Here is an 18,179-nt window from a genome sequence, read left to right as displayed (position 1 = left end):
TGCATCTACTTGGTCTGATTGTGCATAGGAAGGGCCAATCATCATACAAGGGTTGGCTTCTTCCTGATTTGACCTGGGGGATGATTTATACAAAGGTAAAAGTCTCCTTGAAGTCTGCCTCCACCTATTGGCTACTCCCCCCACACCTGCAAGATGTTGCCTGGTCTTCCTTTAGAACATTCCAAAGAAATTGTAGAGTGATCCCAGGATGGCCTCAACCCACAGACCCTTCCACAAGTTTTGAGCTTGGCATGGCGGGGCAACTAGTGTATAGAGGACAAGGCTAGTGAGTCTCCTACACGGGTGCTGTGCAATTAAGCATTCAATGAGGGGAAAGTGGTCTTACTCCAGAGCCAAACAACTCAGTCTCTTCTAGTATCTCTAACTCTAGCTCCCTCTAGAGGAGTGCACTGCAAGTTCAGGTTGAGTGTAGCCAGCCATTTATTCCCTTTGCAGGAGCAAGCTCAAAAGAGCGGAGCCACCTATGCTCAGAAGTACAAATGAAAAGAATAGCCCATTGGGGGTGGTGCCAGCTCAGCCTACAGGAAGGGGCCAAGTACTTAGCCCTGGTCCCTAGCCAACAGCCTCTGAGAGAGATACACTCCCAATATCCCAGCTCTGAGCAGAATTCTCTTTCCCCTGCAGAACTGAGCTCAGCCAGGTGAGGCCACTAGAACTTAGAAGGGCTGATCCAAAAAGTTTCCCACTGGTTGTATTGCTAACAAGCCTTTAGGAGGGGGGGATGACACCTTTTTCCCTTCCTGGGATAGCACAAGCTAGCAGGGGAGGTTGTAGTGGCTTCCCTGTGATGTGTCTACTACCCAGCACCTGTCCATCTATTTCCTGGACAAAAGCCTCCCCAGGAGATGTGCTCTGAAAGTCCATTCTCTGCAGGACACTCTGATATCCCTGTGTGACTGAACTCATGATGTTGGGGCCACATGGAGTGGAAGGGTAGTAGTCACAGTTATTCAACTGTTGATAAGGGGTTTTGCCAGCTGTGTGCTCAAGGTGAGGAAGAATGTTCCTCTTTCCAAAGCTACATCAATTATTGTCTGAGTCTCTGCAAACAGATTCTTCAGACAAAGGTCACCCCAAAAGTCCCCACTGGGTGCAGCCAGCAGACTCCTTTGCAGGACCCAAACATGCCAGAACAGTGTCAGCAGTAGCTGTAGGACCTGACATTGCATTCCCAGACTGTTGCTATAACAACAGAAGTATTCAACCCTGAGAAGACTCCCATCTTTCCCATAAAAACTGAATCTCCACTCATTTTTACTCCAGATGTTATGTGGGCTCCTCTTCCTGACTCTGTTGTGATGGGTTGGGTATCAGTGCATGAAGTTGAGACGTCATGCTCCTTGTAGGAGGGATTTTTTCAGCCAAAATATCCCTCCAGCTTCTTAGCTACCACACGCGGGTGTGGGGGCCAGCCCATTCTGTGTCTCCTCCCTTCTTACCTGTCTCTATGTGGCTTCTTTTGTAAGCTATTGGTTATAATATTTCAGTTAAGCCACCTTCTGTTGGTTATTCAGGTTGATGGCCCTATAATATAGCTGAAAATCCAGCATGGTGAAGGGAGCAGGTGAGTGTTGCTCCACCTACTCTGTAGCCATTTTGGAATCCTTGCCACTGCTTTAACTATGGGTTCTGCCACTGCCTTAACTATCATCATGCCTTCCAGTTCCTCAATGACAAAGGTATATATATTCCATTCTCTGCTGACCCAAATGCATAAAGCCAGTGACCAGACATTGGGAACTATAGAAAGGTGACATGGATGTAGAATGTCTTAAAACCTCCACCATTGTTCATGTCAGCAGAAGCAATAGAAATACGGCTTCTGCATCACCTCTTTCTAAATATTGTCCATGTGCATGTGGTTACTTGAAATGACTCATGTCTAGAACACTTGGTAGAAATGAAAAATGTCCAGTTGTATGAGACATTACGGGTTGAGAAATTACAAGTTGTTGTGGTGGTGTTTGCTTGTTTGGTTGGGTTTATAGCTTTCAGCAGTATAAGAAGGCATGCTAGAAGGAGTGTGGCATGGATTCTGAGAAACCAATCTATAGTAGCCACTATAGGATTAATAAGAGCAGAACTACTTTTGAGAGAGATGATTTAGGCAGGAAAGTAGAGGCTGAATTGGGGAGAGAGAGCAGCACAGGAGACCATTAATGAAGGGTAATGGATCAGAGATGATGAGGAATTGAGTATAGGCAGCAAGGAGAGAGAGAAACGACAGATGAGAGAGATATTAAACAGGAAATAATCATAAGGCCTTAGAGATTGGTTAGCTAGCATCAAGGTGAAGGAGAGGCAAAATATCTCCTTAGTTTTTTGGCTAGTTCTGTGTCCTTAGAGACAGCGAACTCAGGGGAAGGAGAAAGCTGACAAGGGTGGGAAAAGATTAGCTTAATTTTGGACTTACTATGTGTAAGGTTCCTGTGAAATAATTCAGTAGACATTCAGAAGGCAGTGGGAGATTCATCTCTGGAGTTCAAGAGCAGAGAACTACCTGGGGGTCATCTGCAGAGTTGTAACCTCCATGCAGGCAAGGGTCTGTTTTGTTCCCTAATGGTGTCCAGTAACTTAGTTGAAAGGACGAACATCAGTGTGTAATGTAGGTGGTACTCCAAGTCTTGGGCATGCATAGGCCCATCATTCAGTGCACATGTGGAATGAGAAGAAAAGGGGACTGAAATTAGAAGAACCCTGAGAAACTACAGCCTTTGTGACTGGGTTAAGAAGAACCTAGCCAGGAATTTAAAACAGTATAACCAGACAGGTCATGTGGTTGGTATTCCCAAGGCAAAAAGAGCATTTTAGGAAGGAGGAAGGCAACAATGGAGTCAAGATAAAAAGTTGGCCGTGTGAGTTAGCAACAAGTCAGTCATTTCTTTATATTCACAAGAAGTTCCAGTTTCCAATGGGATGATGGGGATAAAAGCCAGGTTGTAGTGAGTTGAGGGGTCAATAGAGATAGGATAAGATTGTGTTTTTAACTTATAGTATAGTACTATCCTGCTCAACCATATTTGTCTCAACATAATCCAAAGAATTTCTTTCAAAGTAGCTTGATCATTATCTGCTATAAGAAATACATTTTTACATCACAAGCTACATTTATATTTATGTAAAACTGAAACAAAAGCTCTCTAAACAGTATTTACCTTAAGTATATAGACATTTCATTAAATGATATCATACAAAAACCCTTTTTTGTCTGTCTTCTTTCACTTATAGTATTTTCAAATTTCATTTCTGTTGTAGCATGTAGCAGTACTTCATTCTGTTTTCTGGCTGAATAATATTCCATCCTTTGGCAATACCACATTTTTCTAGTCATTAGTTGATTGACATTCCAATTGTTTTCATCTTTTGGTTATTGTAAATAACATGCTTATTTACAAGTTTGGACATGCTTTCATTTTTCTCCTAGGAGTGAAATTGATGGATCCATTAGTAACTCTGTATTTCATTTTTTGAAGAACTGCCAGACTGTTTCCCAATGTGGCTTTGCCATTTTACATCCCTACCAGCAGTGTTGTGAAGTTTCCAATTTTTTCACCTCTTCTCCAACACTTGCTATTATGTAGCTTTTTGATTATAACCATCCTATTGTGTATAGAGTTGTATTCCATTTAAATAATGTTATAGTAAATATCCGGCATTCACATTTCCTGCATTTGATTACTTGCATTTTTCCTGATAACCAATATGCTGAGCATCTTTTCACATCCTTCTTGACCATTTCTTTGGAGAAATATTATTTAGCTCCTTTGCCAATTTTTTAACTTGGTAATTTTGCTTTTTATAATTGAACTGTAGTAGCTCTTTGTATACTCTGACACAAGTTCCTTATCAGATATATAATTTGGAAATATTTTCTGCCATTCTGTGAATTCCCTTTTCGTACTTTTGATAGAGCCATTCGAAGCTCAAAAGTTGTTAATGTTAATAAAGTCCAGCCTATCTATTTTTCCTTTGGTTGATTGTAACTTTCATGTCATATCTAAGAAACCATGGCCAAATTGAAGGTCACAAAGATTTACATCTATTCCCCGTATTTTGTTAAACTTAGCCACAACAGTTCATAGTAATTCTCTAACATAATCAAATATTCAGCCAATCAATCATAGGTGGCATTATGAGCTCAACCTTCTAAAGTGGAGACTTCTTTGGGTTTTATTCTGTCTTGTGGGGCCAACAGCCACTTTGTTTACAACCTACTTTCATTATTTCCAGTCATCTAGTTCAGATGGGTGACTGTCCTAGCCTCAAAGATTTCTAAGGAATAGAAAGCAATTCTTATTCTTAGAGTCTGTAGTATGGTAAGAGTCCAAGAATTTAATTTGTTCTGTCCCTAATTAATCCAGTTTCTTGCCCTGCTCCACCAATATCTATCTGGTCACTTTTACAGTCCTTCAATGTAAGAATAAAAAGAGCCCTAGGACATGTCTCTGTGTAAGGGAGTCCTGAGTTTCTGAGGGCCCAGAAGCTTGGTGAAATTGTATTTTCCTGAGGTGAGAATTCAGAGGTTTCACTGATTTCTAAGACAGGTCTAAATTCTCATGTGGCAGAAGGGAGATGGGGGCCAGAGAGGGGACAGGAGTTGCACAACAAGCTTGAGGTAGGACTGGGAATAAATCTGAAGCCAAATAGAATTGAATTTTGGATAACTTGTAGAGTATCCTTGTTTGCTGAATTTGCACAGCTAATTGTGACTTGCCTGTAAACACTGAGGAAGGGTCCAAGGGCATCTTTGCTTGTTCCTCAGCCCAGGCTCCAAAGTGGCTGCCAAGGCATGCCTCCTTTCCGTGTACCTATTCCGTTTTCAAAGTCCTTGTCCGTCCTCCCATCCTTTTACCTTCCTTTCCCCGGCCCTTCTCTCTGTTTTGCCCTGTCTCTTTTCTCTGCACTTCCCATCTTCCCTTCTCCTCCCATGCTGGCCACAGTCTTCCCCTTGTTCCCGCCTCCCTCTCGCTACGCCACATCCTGTGGGGTCCCTCCTTCTTTCCGAGTCCTTCCCTGCCCCTCCTCCTCCTTTCCCACATCCCCCTCAGTCGAAGTTCAACAAGCTCCCCACCCCACACCAGACCCTGCGAAGGGTCAGAACGGAGCGAGCCCGCTGGGGGTGCCTTGGCTCCGCAGTGGCTGCCTCTGCAAGCACGCCAGCGCAAGTCCCGCCCCCCACCCCGCGGCAAGCAAAAGTGCAGCTGTGGCCCCGCCCATTGGCCAGCAGGCCTGTCAGCGTGGGGCCCTCACGCAGGCGCCTGCAGGAGCTTGGTGCATAAAAACGCAGCCTAAGAGCTGGGGGCTGGGGAGAGGAGAGGGAGAGCCAGCGAGGCAGGGCTGGAGGGAGTGGCTGGCAGCCAGGAGCCCCGTGCGAGCCAGCGAGCGAACTAGGGAGAGTAGGGGAGACCGAGACTGACCGGTAGCCAGGCAGGCGCAGGCAGACGGACGCACGCCGGCACAGACAGACTGAGCAGGCGCTGGGGAACCTCGCACTGGTCCCTCTCGCCTTTCCCTTTGAAAGCCAGGATTTTGCCTTTTCCGTGGCGCCCGAGACAGAATGCTGGACTCCGCCGACCTCAGCGCAAGCTAAGATTTTTCAGCTAGGGAAGAAAAATCAGCTCCATCCTGAGTAGGGGGGAGCAATCTCCCCTGCCTCCACCCCCCTCCCCTCCCCATACCAAACTCGGGCTCCAAACCCAGCCCTTCCCTAACCATCGACTTCCTCCTATCTAGAATGGTGGCTGTATGGACAGTCTGACAGAACAGAGACTGACATCTCCCAATCTGCCGGCCCCCCACCTGGAACACTACAGTGTTCTGCATTGCACCATGACCCTGGATGTGCAAACTGTAGTCGTTTTTGCTGTGATTGTAGTCCTCCTGCTTGTCAATGTCATACTAATGTTTTTCCTGGGAACGCGCTGAATGGAGTCCAGCCACCAGAGCTGTTTCTAACTCTCAATTTGATTTCATCCAGAGAACCACCGAGAAAAAAACAAGAGAGACAGGGAAAGAGAGGGAGAGAAAGAGCAAGCTGTCTCACTCAGGGGGGAAAACGTTTTGAGCTTCAACATGGCCTCGCTGTGATATGTATGACGCTGGTATATTATCTCTCCCTACATCTTTTGTCATGTTATGTCTTTTAAGTATGCCTGGGAGTGTAGTTACTTATTGCTTGGGTAAAATTGTTGGTAAAGAAATGCTTTCTATTCAAGTGTGCCTGTGTGTATGCATTATCCATTTATGTGACTTCACGGAGCAAGCTCTACGTCCTTAAACGGTGGCTTTGCTGTTTGTGGTGCCTTGTCAACTCATTTTCTTGAAAACTATCTTTAAATTCCATGAGGAAATTTTAGTCGAAATTTCTTTCTTGCTGTTAGGACTGTATTTGGGTTTGTTTGGGGGAAAGGGGACTTGTGGGAAGAGCAGGATGGGTTTTGGCATCTTAGGAAAGACAGTCTTGTGCTGATGTTTAGAAGAAAATAACGGTAGAAAGAATGAACTTAGAGAAAATGATTCTTTAGTCTCTAATGAGAAGGGAAAATTTGAGAGATGATGTGTTGGGGTATACTGCAGTTGGTGACTCTGTCTTTTCTATCTCAATTTGATGTCCAGGGTTCAGAATTTCCAATTTGGAAAATAGCCACCTTTAAAACATTTCTTAAATCATTAAATATGAATTTCTTTGGAATTATGGAATGGATTGAAAAGCATTATCTGATCTTTATGAATTGGCAAGAAAAGACATTGGCGAGCTGTGTTTGTATTCCTTTTACCAAAGACTACCCCTGGATTTGAATTTAAGGATTTTCTCTGTGTGTCCTCCAAAAAAAGGAAGAAAGAAAAAAAGAGAAAAAGCCAGCTCTTTACTCACCTTTGGAATAATAATAGTAATTGGATTTGGATATTCCTCTTTTGAGTAATCATTTGCAATGATGTAGTTTGAACTACATTTTTAATAGAACTTGCTAGTCCTGATGAAAAAGTGGTGTTGTTTTTTTTTTACTTTTTTTTTGCCTCCTTGTTTGTTCTTTAAAGTCAGAGGTCTTTGTAATTGAAAGATTTCCATAACAAAATGAAAGTATATATCTTGATGAGTAGAATTTTGAGCACCCCCATTAATTCTGGATGGAATGGGGTATGAACTGCTGAATCCATGAGCTAGAAATAGCATTCCAATTTGACATTTAGTTGAATGTGTGTATCAGATGGTAGTGGAAGTGGTTACTGTTATTATTACTATTGTTATTATTTTTTATATTTCTTTTTCTGCTGAGAAAGCTTTGGCAAAGATGGGGGGAATGTCTCTGATGCCATTGTGCATAATACTGGTTTTCCTCCCTTCCCCCACCTGCTGATATAGGCAGGTCTTTTTCATTCCGTTGCTTACCTGACATGAAATAGTGCTATTTCTGGCTAATGTAGCAATGAATCAGGGAGTATACACATCCACACACATGTACCCCACACCTATGTGGGCGGCTGCTCATGTATGATGTGCAGTTCTGCTGGCATTGTGCTCTCAAGTTCCATAACCTGTTGTTTAATCTTTTGGAAACTAATTATGAAGGGAGAGGGGCTGTGAAAGGGGCTCTTGAAATTGTCCTGACCTCAGGACCCAGGAGGTATTATTTAATGGCATCAGAAAAGATTTGGAGTCTTGAGGTGTGCTCTCTTTGGCTTGGCGTGGGTGAGAAGTTGATTTTAAAAATTGGATTTATACCATAGTGTAAACATGATCTGAGAAGTTTAGTGGCATTGATACTTATTTATTCTTTGGTCCCTTTGTGCCCCCCCTCTTTCTTTGCAAAGAGAATCTTTTAAGACATTTCCCCCAACCTTAGCTCTAGTGATAAAAATGCTTATATTTTGACTGGGCACTATTTTTTGAGACAGTATTGAAGAGTGAGGAAAGGCTTTAGGGTGGGCACTAAAGTCTTGGGTTCTCTTTCTTCAGTGGCTCTTTGACCTTGGGCATTTTTTATTCCTTCTCAGTAGTTTTGGGTTCCCTATAACATTGGTATTTGGGGGTGGTTAGACTAAGTGACCTGCAATTTCTTGCCTTCTGTGATTTTGGTTGCTCTTCAGCACTTGAAATCAGAAAGGGGTGAACTGTCAAGACAAGTATAAAGAAAAATGAAATGTTAATCAATGGGTAATGGGAGTTGGAGGGGCAGAAATATCTGGTTGCTGGTATGTAGAGAAATTCAACAGATTCTTTCATGTAGCTATGTGATAAAACCACTACAACAATAGAATGCTTTTTGCTTCTTTTTTTTCCCCCTGAGGGAGAAGGATTCTCTAAAGCTGTTCTTTGAGCCAGATATATGACAAAGTAGTGTCATGAAATGCCACGGCCTTCATGACTGGATGCCTGACAGGCACTTGGCAGAAAGTGTTTGCTCATGTATGTGTGTAGGTTGTGTAACAGTATGTTCGTGGGTGTGTGTGCACACGCTTCTGTGTGTGGAGGGTGTGGGTGGGGGGTGTACACTCCTGAATGTGGTTGGAGATTGGTTGTGCTAGAAATGAGGGAAAACAGAAGGGCATGCATTGAGTTTCACAGTTCTGAATGGTCTCCTTGTGCAAAAGACTATAGGATTTGACTGGTGCTTAGGATGGGTGGGTGTTTCCCCTACCAGTCCTCCCACCAACCCCCACAACTCCTTAGGCTAAAGGAGTAGCTTCAACGAACCCTTCCATCAGCAATTTAGTTGATGAAACTTATAAGCATTTTTCCGGTTAATTTATCTCTAGGCAAATAAGGCAATGTTGCTAGCCAGATGGCAGGCCACCCTAGAGCAGCTAAAAGGGAATTTGGGAAGTAGAGAACCAAAGTTGGCAGTGTGACTTTTTACTTCTGTGAATCCTAAAGGTTTGGCATTTTTCCCTCAGACTTGTGAAGGTATGCAAAAAGAAAAGAGTGGGAGAAAACGAAAAATGCAGCCAGAGAAGTGGACTCCTCTGCATTTTGACATTTTTCTTTTTTTCCCCTCTCCTGCCTCTACTTCCCCCTTCTATCTTTGCTCTGTCCCCTGATACAACCTTCTCCCCACTCTGTCAGTGGGTAGGTAAAAAAGAAAAGAGGGATTTTTCTCTCTGATTTATCTCAACTTTTCACAACAAAATTCCTTATTTTTTTTCTCCTCTCTGACTGCTCTGGGTAGAGAATACCCTTTGCTACTAGGAGGGTGAAATTCCAGCTCTGGAATTTCGGCTTCCAGCTCCCTACCAGGGCATTCAAGAAAATAACCTTAGCTGGTATCCTAGCAACCTGTGCATTACTCAGCTCCTGCTGAGCTCTGGATCCCACCCTTTACATGTCCTGGCACCAAGGCCTCTGGAGAAAGGAGGCTTGAGCCCGGCAAGACTTGGAGAGATGTCTTGAGGGAGAGGGCAAAGAAAGCAAGATCCTCATTGCCTGCAAATGTCCAGAAAACATACATAGAAGGCATACAGAACCTAACCTTCTTGGAGCCATGGGACTGTTTATTGAGAGGCTCCTGGGTTCAAATCCCTCTTCAGTTACTGCCTTCTCCTTTACATTAAATGAGCCATTTCACAGCCCAGCTTTAATGCAAGGAGTTCTGCAGACCCTGAAAAAATTTTTTTATTATCCTGACTTTTGACTGAGGCAGGGAGAAGAAGGAATAGTATGGTGGAAACAAACTGAGAGTGTTTTTCCCAATTGACACAGTTTCTGTTTGTCAGAACTTGCAACAGTTCTGAGTAGTTTTTGACTTGGAAGGCTGGGCAAATTGGGAAGGCCATTTTAATTGTGGCGATAGTGAACAGGCTTTGGGTCCTGGCTAAGATTCTCTCATCTGCTTGTATGTGTGTGATTAGTGGGCTCAGGAGCTGAGGGGTCCCAGTGAGCCAGTGGGTGAAATCCAAATTTTTCTGCCCCCTGTGGTGAAGCTCAGGTTGAGAGTGCTTGACTGTGACTGGAGGGCACACTCTGGCAGTTGTAGGGATGGTGCCAAATCATGTCCTCCTAGCCTTTGTCTTCCATCTTGGCCTTTGCTCCCCTTGGCCTGTGGAGTGCTTGCTGTGGACAGGGAAACGATTGGGAAGTGAGCCTAGTCTCCCAAAATAACTGTCTCCTCAGAAGACCTCCCACAAAGCATCTGGATCCAGCCCCAGTGGCTTTGCCCCAAGAAGTGGGATGGAGATGGAGAATCTTAGACTCTCTAGCTCTTATTTCTGTCTCTGAAACTTATTCTAGGCCAACTAAGTATCTTGCTTTCCAAGAATCCTTGAACAGAGCTTAGTTCTTCTGATATCTGCAGAGAGTATTTCCTGTTACTAGGTGGGTCTACCTCTCAACAATATTTAGCTAATTGTGTTTTGCCCTGGCACACAAGTACAGAGTGGATAAACTGGAAGGGGGAAGGGCCTAGAGGGAAGAGAGAAGACTCAGGAAACATTCCAGCAATAGAAGTAGTAATAATCTCTTGCAAGAGCATGGGCCTATGTTGTTACAAAGCAATTTCACGTCCTAATTTTTATTGTCACATTAGCCTTGTGAAGTAGGTAGAGATGATTGTTATTCCTAGTTTTACAGTTGAGGAAACCAAAGGTCAGAGAGATTGGTGGGATGGGAGTGGATCTTCTTTTCAAAGTGAGAGGGGGGAGAGGTAGAGTTGTGTGAAGCTGAATGGGTCCAGGTGGAGAGAGTTTCCCCTAAAGTCATACTAGCTTCCTAAGCTACTTGCTTAATATTTAGTGTTTTTCATACCTTTCACTTCTATAGAAATTTTGCACAGAATTCTTTATTTAAGAAAATGCTTCCTTTTATCTTGAATATACATCATAGTTCCCTTTAGTCAAATGAAAAGTCACTATTTGAGATCTTCAAGGAGAAAGGCAGTGTGAGTTGATGGAGCCTAAAATACAGAATGTTTTGAAGGAGCTGCCATTTTCATACAATTGTTCTTCCTTTTGCAACACTCTTATATTTCTATATTTCTTTACAAATGTGCTTCCCAGGGCTGATCATGCTATTCCAGGTGCATCTTCATCAGGATCCAGTACAAAGGGACTTCGGTCTGTCTGTGAATTATCTAATAATGCAGCCTTGTACTGGTTCTTCACCTTCACTGAACATTCAAAACTTCAATGAGTTTTGAATACCCATGCCAGATCCCCACGCTGAGAGGTTCTGACTTATTTGGCATGAGATAGATCCCTAGAAACTTTTATTTTTATTTTTAAATTTAAGGCTCCATGAGGTGATTCAAATGTGTTGCCAGGGTTAAAAGCCACTGTATTAGCCTTTTGGGCTATAGGCTCAAACACTGTCTAGCCCAGCCTTCTACTTTAGTGTGAGCTTGGCCTTTTGAACCAAACTTGTTAAATTTTATTTTGTTTAGTTGATCCATTATTCTAGGTGTTTTTTTTCCTGTGATTTTTTAAATTTTTCATCATATCATGCTACATATCAGCAGTCTCTTCTAACATTGTATCAGTGAAACTTTTATTTTATTTGGTTGATCTATTCTTGCATTTTTGAGGGGTATTTTTTTATGCCATGACACAAACTAGCACTCTTCTAGGATTGCATCAATTGAAAACAGTATCATTCAAGTTCTTGATTCAGATGTTCAATATGATGAGGTTAGTACTTGTTCCTCTGACATCTCACCAGATCCCCCTTTTGGTGTTGGAGCTTATTCAGTTTTGTGTATACCTGGTCAATTAGTGCAGAATTCATTGTGGCTCTATCATCATCTATCCTACCAATATGGATAATGTGGCATGCTAGACTTCTATATTTTATAGATACCAAGATGGATCCTAGGTTCATAGCAATCATCTACCAAGCTAATGATCAAAGATTATGAGTTACTTGGCACCTTACTCCTGGTAAATCCTGTTGTAGGCTCCATGGTTCCCTGATTTCTCTCAACAACCACAAACTCTGTGTTTCCTAACGAGGTCCAGAATTTGCCTGAGAGTCAGTGCTACTACTCTAATTTCTGTGTATTTCTTTCTCCTCTTTGGGAAAGCAGGACAGTATAGATAATAACTTTAAAAACAGAATATATTTGGTTTCCAAGGAGTTCAGGCAACTCTTTGTGCATGTTTCCCTTGGTTGGCTGAATTGTTTCCATTAACCCAGTGGTCCTCCTCAGTCCTGTTTTCACAGTGGAATCACTTGGGGATTTAACAAAGTAACAATTTCTAGAATCTCTGAGGGAGATCTGATTGAGTTGGTCATAGTGAGGCTCTGGATTCAATAGTTTTTAAAAGGTTTCTGTGGTGCCAGAAATGTTTATCCAGGCATGAGAATGACTGCTATGTTCAAGGGAAATGCCAGCTCAGCCTGAATCAGGCTTATCACACACATGAATAGGCAGGATTCACAGAGGGTAAAATGTTATTCTAGGATTTTGGAAGCCTTGACAAATTCTAGGGGATTGTGCCCACTATGAAAAGGAGAACACAGCCCTGGAAAGTGAGTAGTCTGAGCAGCTATTTGGACTTAATATTACCAGCTGTGAGATGCTTTGAACCATTCAGGAAAAAAAGTCAGTTCCTATGCATTTATTGCTGGGTGACTTTTGGTGAATTACTTCTTCTCAATGAAATTTGGTTTCCTCATCTGTAAAATAAGGTTAGGTTAATTAGATAGCTTCAAAGATTTCTTAAGAGTTCTAATGATCTGTGCTTACTTTATGATTTATACTCAGATCAAAATGATAAAGACTATTATTATTCATAGCCAACAGGTAAGCTAAAGGTTACTTTTAGCAGGGATTTCAGGGTTAATAGAATTTCTTTCCTTATTATATTTGGCTTAGGTTTCTTCTAGAACAACTAAACTATAGGTTGTATTTATTGAGCACACACTGGCTGCCAGCAGTTAAGGGAGTCTTAAAGTGAGCTGAGTGGCAGGGGGGTTCCAGTTTTCAATTTAGCATTTGTTAAAGAGACCTGTCACATGGATAACTGAGAGTTGCCTCTTATACATAAAATACCAGTCTCATAGGTCTGGGAAAGCAAGGGGCTGGCTGCTTTGACAGCTCAAAGCCCCTTCCTGCAATATTTTAAGTAGCCATTCATTTAGTTAATACTAACTACTACTGTTAATTAAAATTTCAACAGATAAAGTTCCCTTGTTATTTCATTGGCTCCTCCCCCCAAGCTGGAATTAGTTGAAGAAACTGAGGCACAAAGGGATTAAACAACTTATTTGAGGTGACAGAATCAGGAAGTGGTAGTTCCTGGCCTAAAACTGAAGCCTCTGGATACCACATCCTGCAGTTCTTCCAGTGTGGCCTTCATAGTTGACTCATAATAATAAGAATGTAGTCATGACTTTTTGAGAATTGAAGGGATTCCATTGACATAGAGCAGAACCCAGGAGGAAAAACTGAAGAAAAGAACCAAGGTATAGCCTGGAGGAAAAGTAAAGGTTAAGGGAGGGATGCATATAAGGTCAGTTTTTCCTTGCCTTTATCACTGTTCTGTGCACGTTTCAGACCTCTGACAGGAGTTGGGCATTCGGTTTTTTAGCATCAATATCAAGAGTTGGTAGCAGAGAAAAGGGAAAGTTGTGTCTAGATGGCAGAGAGGCCAAATAGGCAGGGCAGACTTTCTGTAGGAAAGAAAAATAAAAACACTGGAAATGGCCTTGGGATCCCTGGGAACAAACTGTGGCCCTATACCTACCTTTCTGCCATAACTTGATCAAGGCTTTTCCCCACTAGACCTCAATTTCCAGGTCACTAAAATGAGCTGTGGATTCAATAGAAGAGCCATGTTCTTAAATGAAATTTGAGCCAGAAGCTTTTATATAAAACAGGAAAAAGCAGAACTTTTCCAGTTGAAATGGGTCTGGGGCAGAGGTGGAAGACAAAGTCTAGAGATCCAGGCAACCATCTTGCCAATGAAAATCTTAGTTGTGAGGGGAGTTGGAATTAGGAGCGTGGGCTTGGCTATGCCCAGCTCAGCAAGACTGCTTGGAAGATAGGACAACCTTAGGTGGCAGAGAGGGGCTTTCATTTAAGTGACCAGGATTCACAGAGAATCACACAGGGGCAGAGATTAGAGTACTTTGGAGATCTGCAGCATGGCTTTCCCTTCCTATTTTGCAAGTGAAAAAACTAAGATACTTAAGGGAAGGGGACTTGTTCAAGGTTTAGTGATAGGCATGGAATCCTGACTTCAAATGAGGCCCTTGCCGCTTGTTATGTGCTACCTCTGCTGCAAGGTGTTGGTGCTATGCTCCCTTGGCTGGATCAGAGACCCAAATGCTCTCAGGTTTGCTTGCAGAAAGCAAGCTACCAGAAAGGCTGGGAGAATAAGATTATTATGTAACCTCCTAGAGGGGAGCAGACCTCTCAGTAGGCCTTAGGGTGCCAGGCATCATGATAGGGATGCAGGACAACAGAATCTGCTGCAGACTATATTTGTTCTTTTGAGGCAGGGAGGCCTGGATGTAGCCCTGTGCTGCAAGGCCATCCACCCTCAGGGCCTGGAGGAGACCAGCACTGAACATGCATGGACAGCTCTGGGAATGTTTCTGGCAGTTCTGATCTCTTTGCCTGCCTGCCTTCATTAAAGGAGGATAAACCGTGCACCTCCATGCCCATTTGGCTGCAGGAAAGATGTGCTAAGAGCCCACCCCCACCCCCTTCAGAGTGCGGTGCCTAAAGGCAACAGCTACTTTTAGCTGTACCTCCCACAGCCGCGCCTCCACCCACTCTCCTCCTCCCCTCTCCATGAACCCTGGTGTTTGGCAGGGGGTCTGGGAAGTGTGTGCTTTAGCATTGGACGACAGGCAAGGGGGAGTCAGGAATCCCTCAGAGAGGCTGTGATAGGCCTGGCATAGTGGAAGGGCTCAGAACAAAGGCAAAATAATAAAACTACCTTGTGCTTTGGGCTCAGATGGAGTGGAAGGATTTATTAATTTGCTCTGGACCTTGCTACTGGCTGAGGTGCTTTCCTTGAGAATCCAAGTTGAACAGGAGGGCTCAGCTGATTTATTGGATAGAACAGGTATAGATAGTTTCTATACTTGAATTTAGAGAGAAGCACCTGGAGGTAGTGGATGCTCATTTAATTCTTCACTTTCCCTCGATTCTTGACTCTCCCTCTTGAATATTGTCATACATTTTACACTTGATTTTGCATTGCCTCACTTTATCTTCTCTGTGGCCCTATAAAATAAGCAGAGCAGGGCATATTTTTATTTTACAGATGAGAAAAATGAGGCTAAAATCTTGTTATACAGTGTTATGGCCTCAGGCCTTGGAAGTTATTGTGACATCTAAGGTTATTCTGGACAGCTGTAACTTCTAGAAAAGGAATGTTATAGCTGTCCTGAGTCTAATTCCGTCATTTTAAATGCTGGAGAACTTGGCACAGACAGAATAAGGACTCTCCTATGAAAAGGCAGTATGTTTGTGGGAGTATTGGAGCTAAAACATTGTCTTGCAAGGCTGTGAGTTCCTGGACCTGTAGGCCGACAAGCTTCTCTTGTCTTTCAGAGGTGGTGAGGGAAACCTGTATGGTATAATAAAAGGGAAAGGGTCAGTGAACTAATAGTTTGTCGTTTTTTAGCTCTGTGACCTTGGGCAAGTGATTTAGCCTCTTTGAGAATCTGTGAGAGCTCTCTGAGACAGAGATCTCTGGATGACTGCTACAGTTGAGGGGTCAGACACTTGGTAAGCCCTATCTCAAGGTTTTGTTATTGAAAGACATACATGTGAATAAAGAAGTACTGCCAATGAAGACTGAAAAAGATAATTGGATGACCTTAAACAAATCCAATTATCTTTTTTTTTTGTTGTTATATTTTTCTGTATCACATCATGGAGGACTCTGTTTTAATTCTGTTCCTTGAAAGGGTAGAAAATAAGAAGTTTTATTTTATTTTCCACAGCTTCATCTACCCACCTGGCCACATGCATGATGCTGTGAATAATGACTACCTTTCTCTCCTTGGCCCCTGCAGAGCTAAATGAGAAATTTAGAAGAAAGCCAGAGTTAATTGTGTTTTTATTTTATGCTTTCTCAAGTCCATAAAGCCAGGACCACACAGGCACTTGGAAATTGAAACCAATTTTCAGCCCCTAGGACCTTGGCTAGGATTTGTGGTGAATTGTTACTGGATTTTCATTATATGATTAAGAGCTGTGTTAGAAATAGCACTTTCTTAACAAATGACCTACTTTCACCTTTATACACTCTTCACCTTTATCTGCATCATTTTGCTTGGAAAATTCTCATTGCTCCCAGGGCAGGATGAGAAGATAAGAACTATTATATAGTCTTACTACCAAACTGGTCTTTCTCTCACAATCCTATGAAGTACACAAGGCCAGGATTGTTCTTCCCATTTTGTGGCTAAGGAGATTAAAACTGAGATAATTGGTTTGATTGACTGAAATCAGTACTGACTTTTAAAAGCAATTGTGAACTAGGAAGAGCATAGTATATAGTGATACCTGTTGTCAACTCACCCATACCAAGTGACCTTGGGCAAGGAGTTTGTTTTAAAGATGCCTTCTGTACTTTGCTTCTATTTAGGTCTTGTAATAAAAGTTAGTCAGGATAGCAGAGAAAACTAAGCATATGCTACTAGATAACTCTGCTTAGGTTGGCACTGAACCACTAATTGTAAATTTATGTACATCTATTTGACTTACTATAAGTCTACCCAGATATTATATCATTCAGGAATACATAAGAGGCCTTGCCAAATACAGAAGAGTGACCCTAGATTCTATGGCCCTTCATGTAGTTCTTTCTGTAGACTTATCTGGTCATGTTCTTAAAGACTAACTAGGCTTTGAGCCAAAAATCTGCCTCATTACCGTCACTAGTTCCCACAGTCATCCCAAAGAACGGGGAAAAATGATTTGGATAAATCCTATCTCATTTTGCCTAAGCTTTGGTGATGATTGTATGCCTTTGAGACTTTATTCATTTTACTCTGAGTGGCTCAGGCCACTGGGAAAAGGAATTAAATGACAGGTTTAGGAAGTCAGCCAGTAGCTTGCGCAGGGCTAGAGAGGGCTTTGCTAGGATGAGACACTTGTAGGTGCTAATACACATGCATATGTCTCCATTGTCTTTTTGTGGTGGTGGTGGTGGTGGTGGTAGGAATCAGATTTAGTTCATGATACTTAAACAGTGATAAAGTCTATGGATGAGAATGAGAAAGTACCTAATATAAGATCATTGAACCCACTACCTCACAGTACTGCTAAGGAAAGTGAGGCCTAGGGAGAAGCGAAAACTTGTCCAGAGTCTCAGATTTAATCCACAGCCCTTGTCCTGTTCCTCTTTATACCTCCTAGCAGCTAGGCTTAATAGTTGTGAGACTCCTTGTATGAATGGAGTAGAGGCTAGGCCTCTTGGGAAAGCATGTATGCCTATCACATTCAGGAAGTGACAGAGATGAACTTTGAGCCCAATCCTTTGACCTGGTTAGGAGCAGATTGACCCAGTAGTCTTAAAGGAGAGCTGTTAGAAAAAACTGTGGGAAAGGAAAACTGGTTTAGCCTTGTTGTCTATCCATGTCCTCTATCCATACCTATGCGTGCATGTGCATGCACACACACACACACACACAGTAGAGGTCACATGTGATACACACTTCCACATACTCATACACATGTGCAGTATGTTTGGGAAACACATGGGACATATGGGGTTCTCTTTTACATTAATACACTTGGAGTAGACACATTCATTTAAACATGCGGCATATTCACACTTAATACCTACACAGCATAGACAGGGTACAGACACACATGAGGTATACTTATGCAGATTTGTGTGTGTGTAGACACACATGGATGTGTATAAAGAACAACTGCATAATTATAGGGCACATACACATAGGATACACACAAGTGGGGCACACTGAGATACAAACTCAGATCTATTCCTATCTGTACACTACACACTCCTCTCCCTGACACACTCCTAAGGACTTACATAGAAAAACAACCCTTCCCCAGTGAGACATTTAAACACCTATGGGACACACTCACATGGCCTACACACTCCTCTGGGACACATTGATGTAGAACACATCCTACACCTAGGGCCATCCAACTGTCCCAGTTTTCCAAGTGGACACAAAAGGCACTGGCCCTATCTGATGGACCTCTTATCAATTTGCTCTGGTTCCCCCTTCCTTT

The 18,179-nt window shown here is 42.6% G+C and overlaps 2 protein-coding genes across 10 annotated transcripts in view; both read left to right on the top strand.

The window, feature by feature from the left end:
* Window positions 1-18,179, top strand: part of ARHGEF9 (Cdc42 guanine nucleotide exchange factor 9) — a 382,466-nt gene that overhangs the window by 210,896 nt on the left and 153,391 nt on the right. For 4 of the 9 annotated variants that reach the window (XM_066250147.1, XM_066250142.1, XM_066250143.1 and 1 more), the window contains exon 1: window positions 5,958-6,122. The exons of 2 other annotated variants lie outside the window; for them this stretch is intronic. In XM_066250147.1, the coding sequence (XP_066106244.1) occupies window positions 6,114-6,122 (9 nt within the window). In that variant the 5' untranslated portion in view covers window positions 5,958-6,113. Of the gene's footprint in view, window positions 1-5,957; window positions 6,123-18,179 lie in introns of those variants that run through there. 3 more of the 9 variants (XM_066250148.1, XM_066250150.1, XM_066250144.1) reach the window with 1 other exon arrangement.
* LOC136317445 (uncharacterized) lies at window positions 5,332-5,947 on the top strand. Its single transcript, XM_066250152.1, has one exon. The coding sequence runs from the start codon at window positions 5,767-5,769 to the stop codon at window positions 5,944-5,946; it is 180 nt and encodes a 59-aa protein (XP_066106249.1). The 5' UTR covers window positions 5,332-5,766; the 3' UTR covers window position 5,947.

Source organism: Saccopteryx bilineata, chromosome X (assembly GCF_036850765.1).
Source record: "Saccopteryx bilineata isolate mSacBil1 chromosome X, mSacBil1_pri_phased_curated, whole genome shotgun sequence".
Lineage (NCBI taxonomy): Eukaryota > Metazoa > Chordata > Mammalia > Chiroptera > Emballonuridae > Saccopteryx > Saccopteryx bilineata.
Note: the sequence above shows the minus strand (reverse complement) of the source record. Positions and strands in the feature narration are given on the sequence as shown.

Excerpts from the sequence above, each read along its gene's own strand:
- LOC136317445 (XM_066250152.1), top strand. The coding sequence starts at position 5,767 with ATGGACAGTCTGACAGAACAGAGACTGACATCTCCCAATCTGCCGGCC.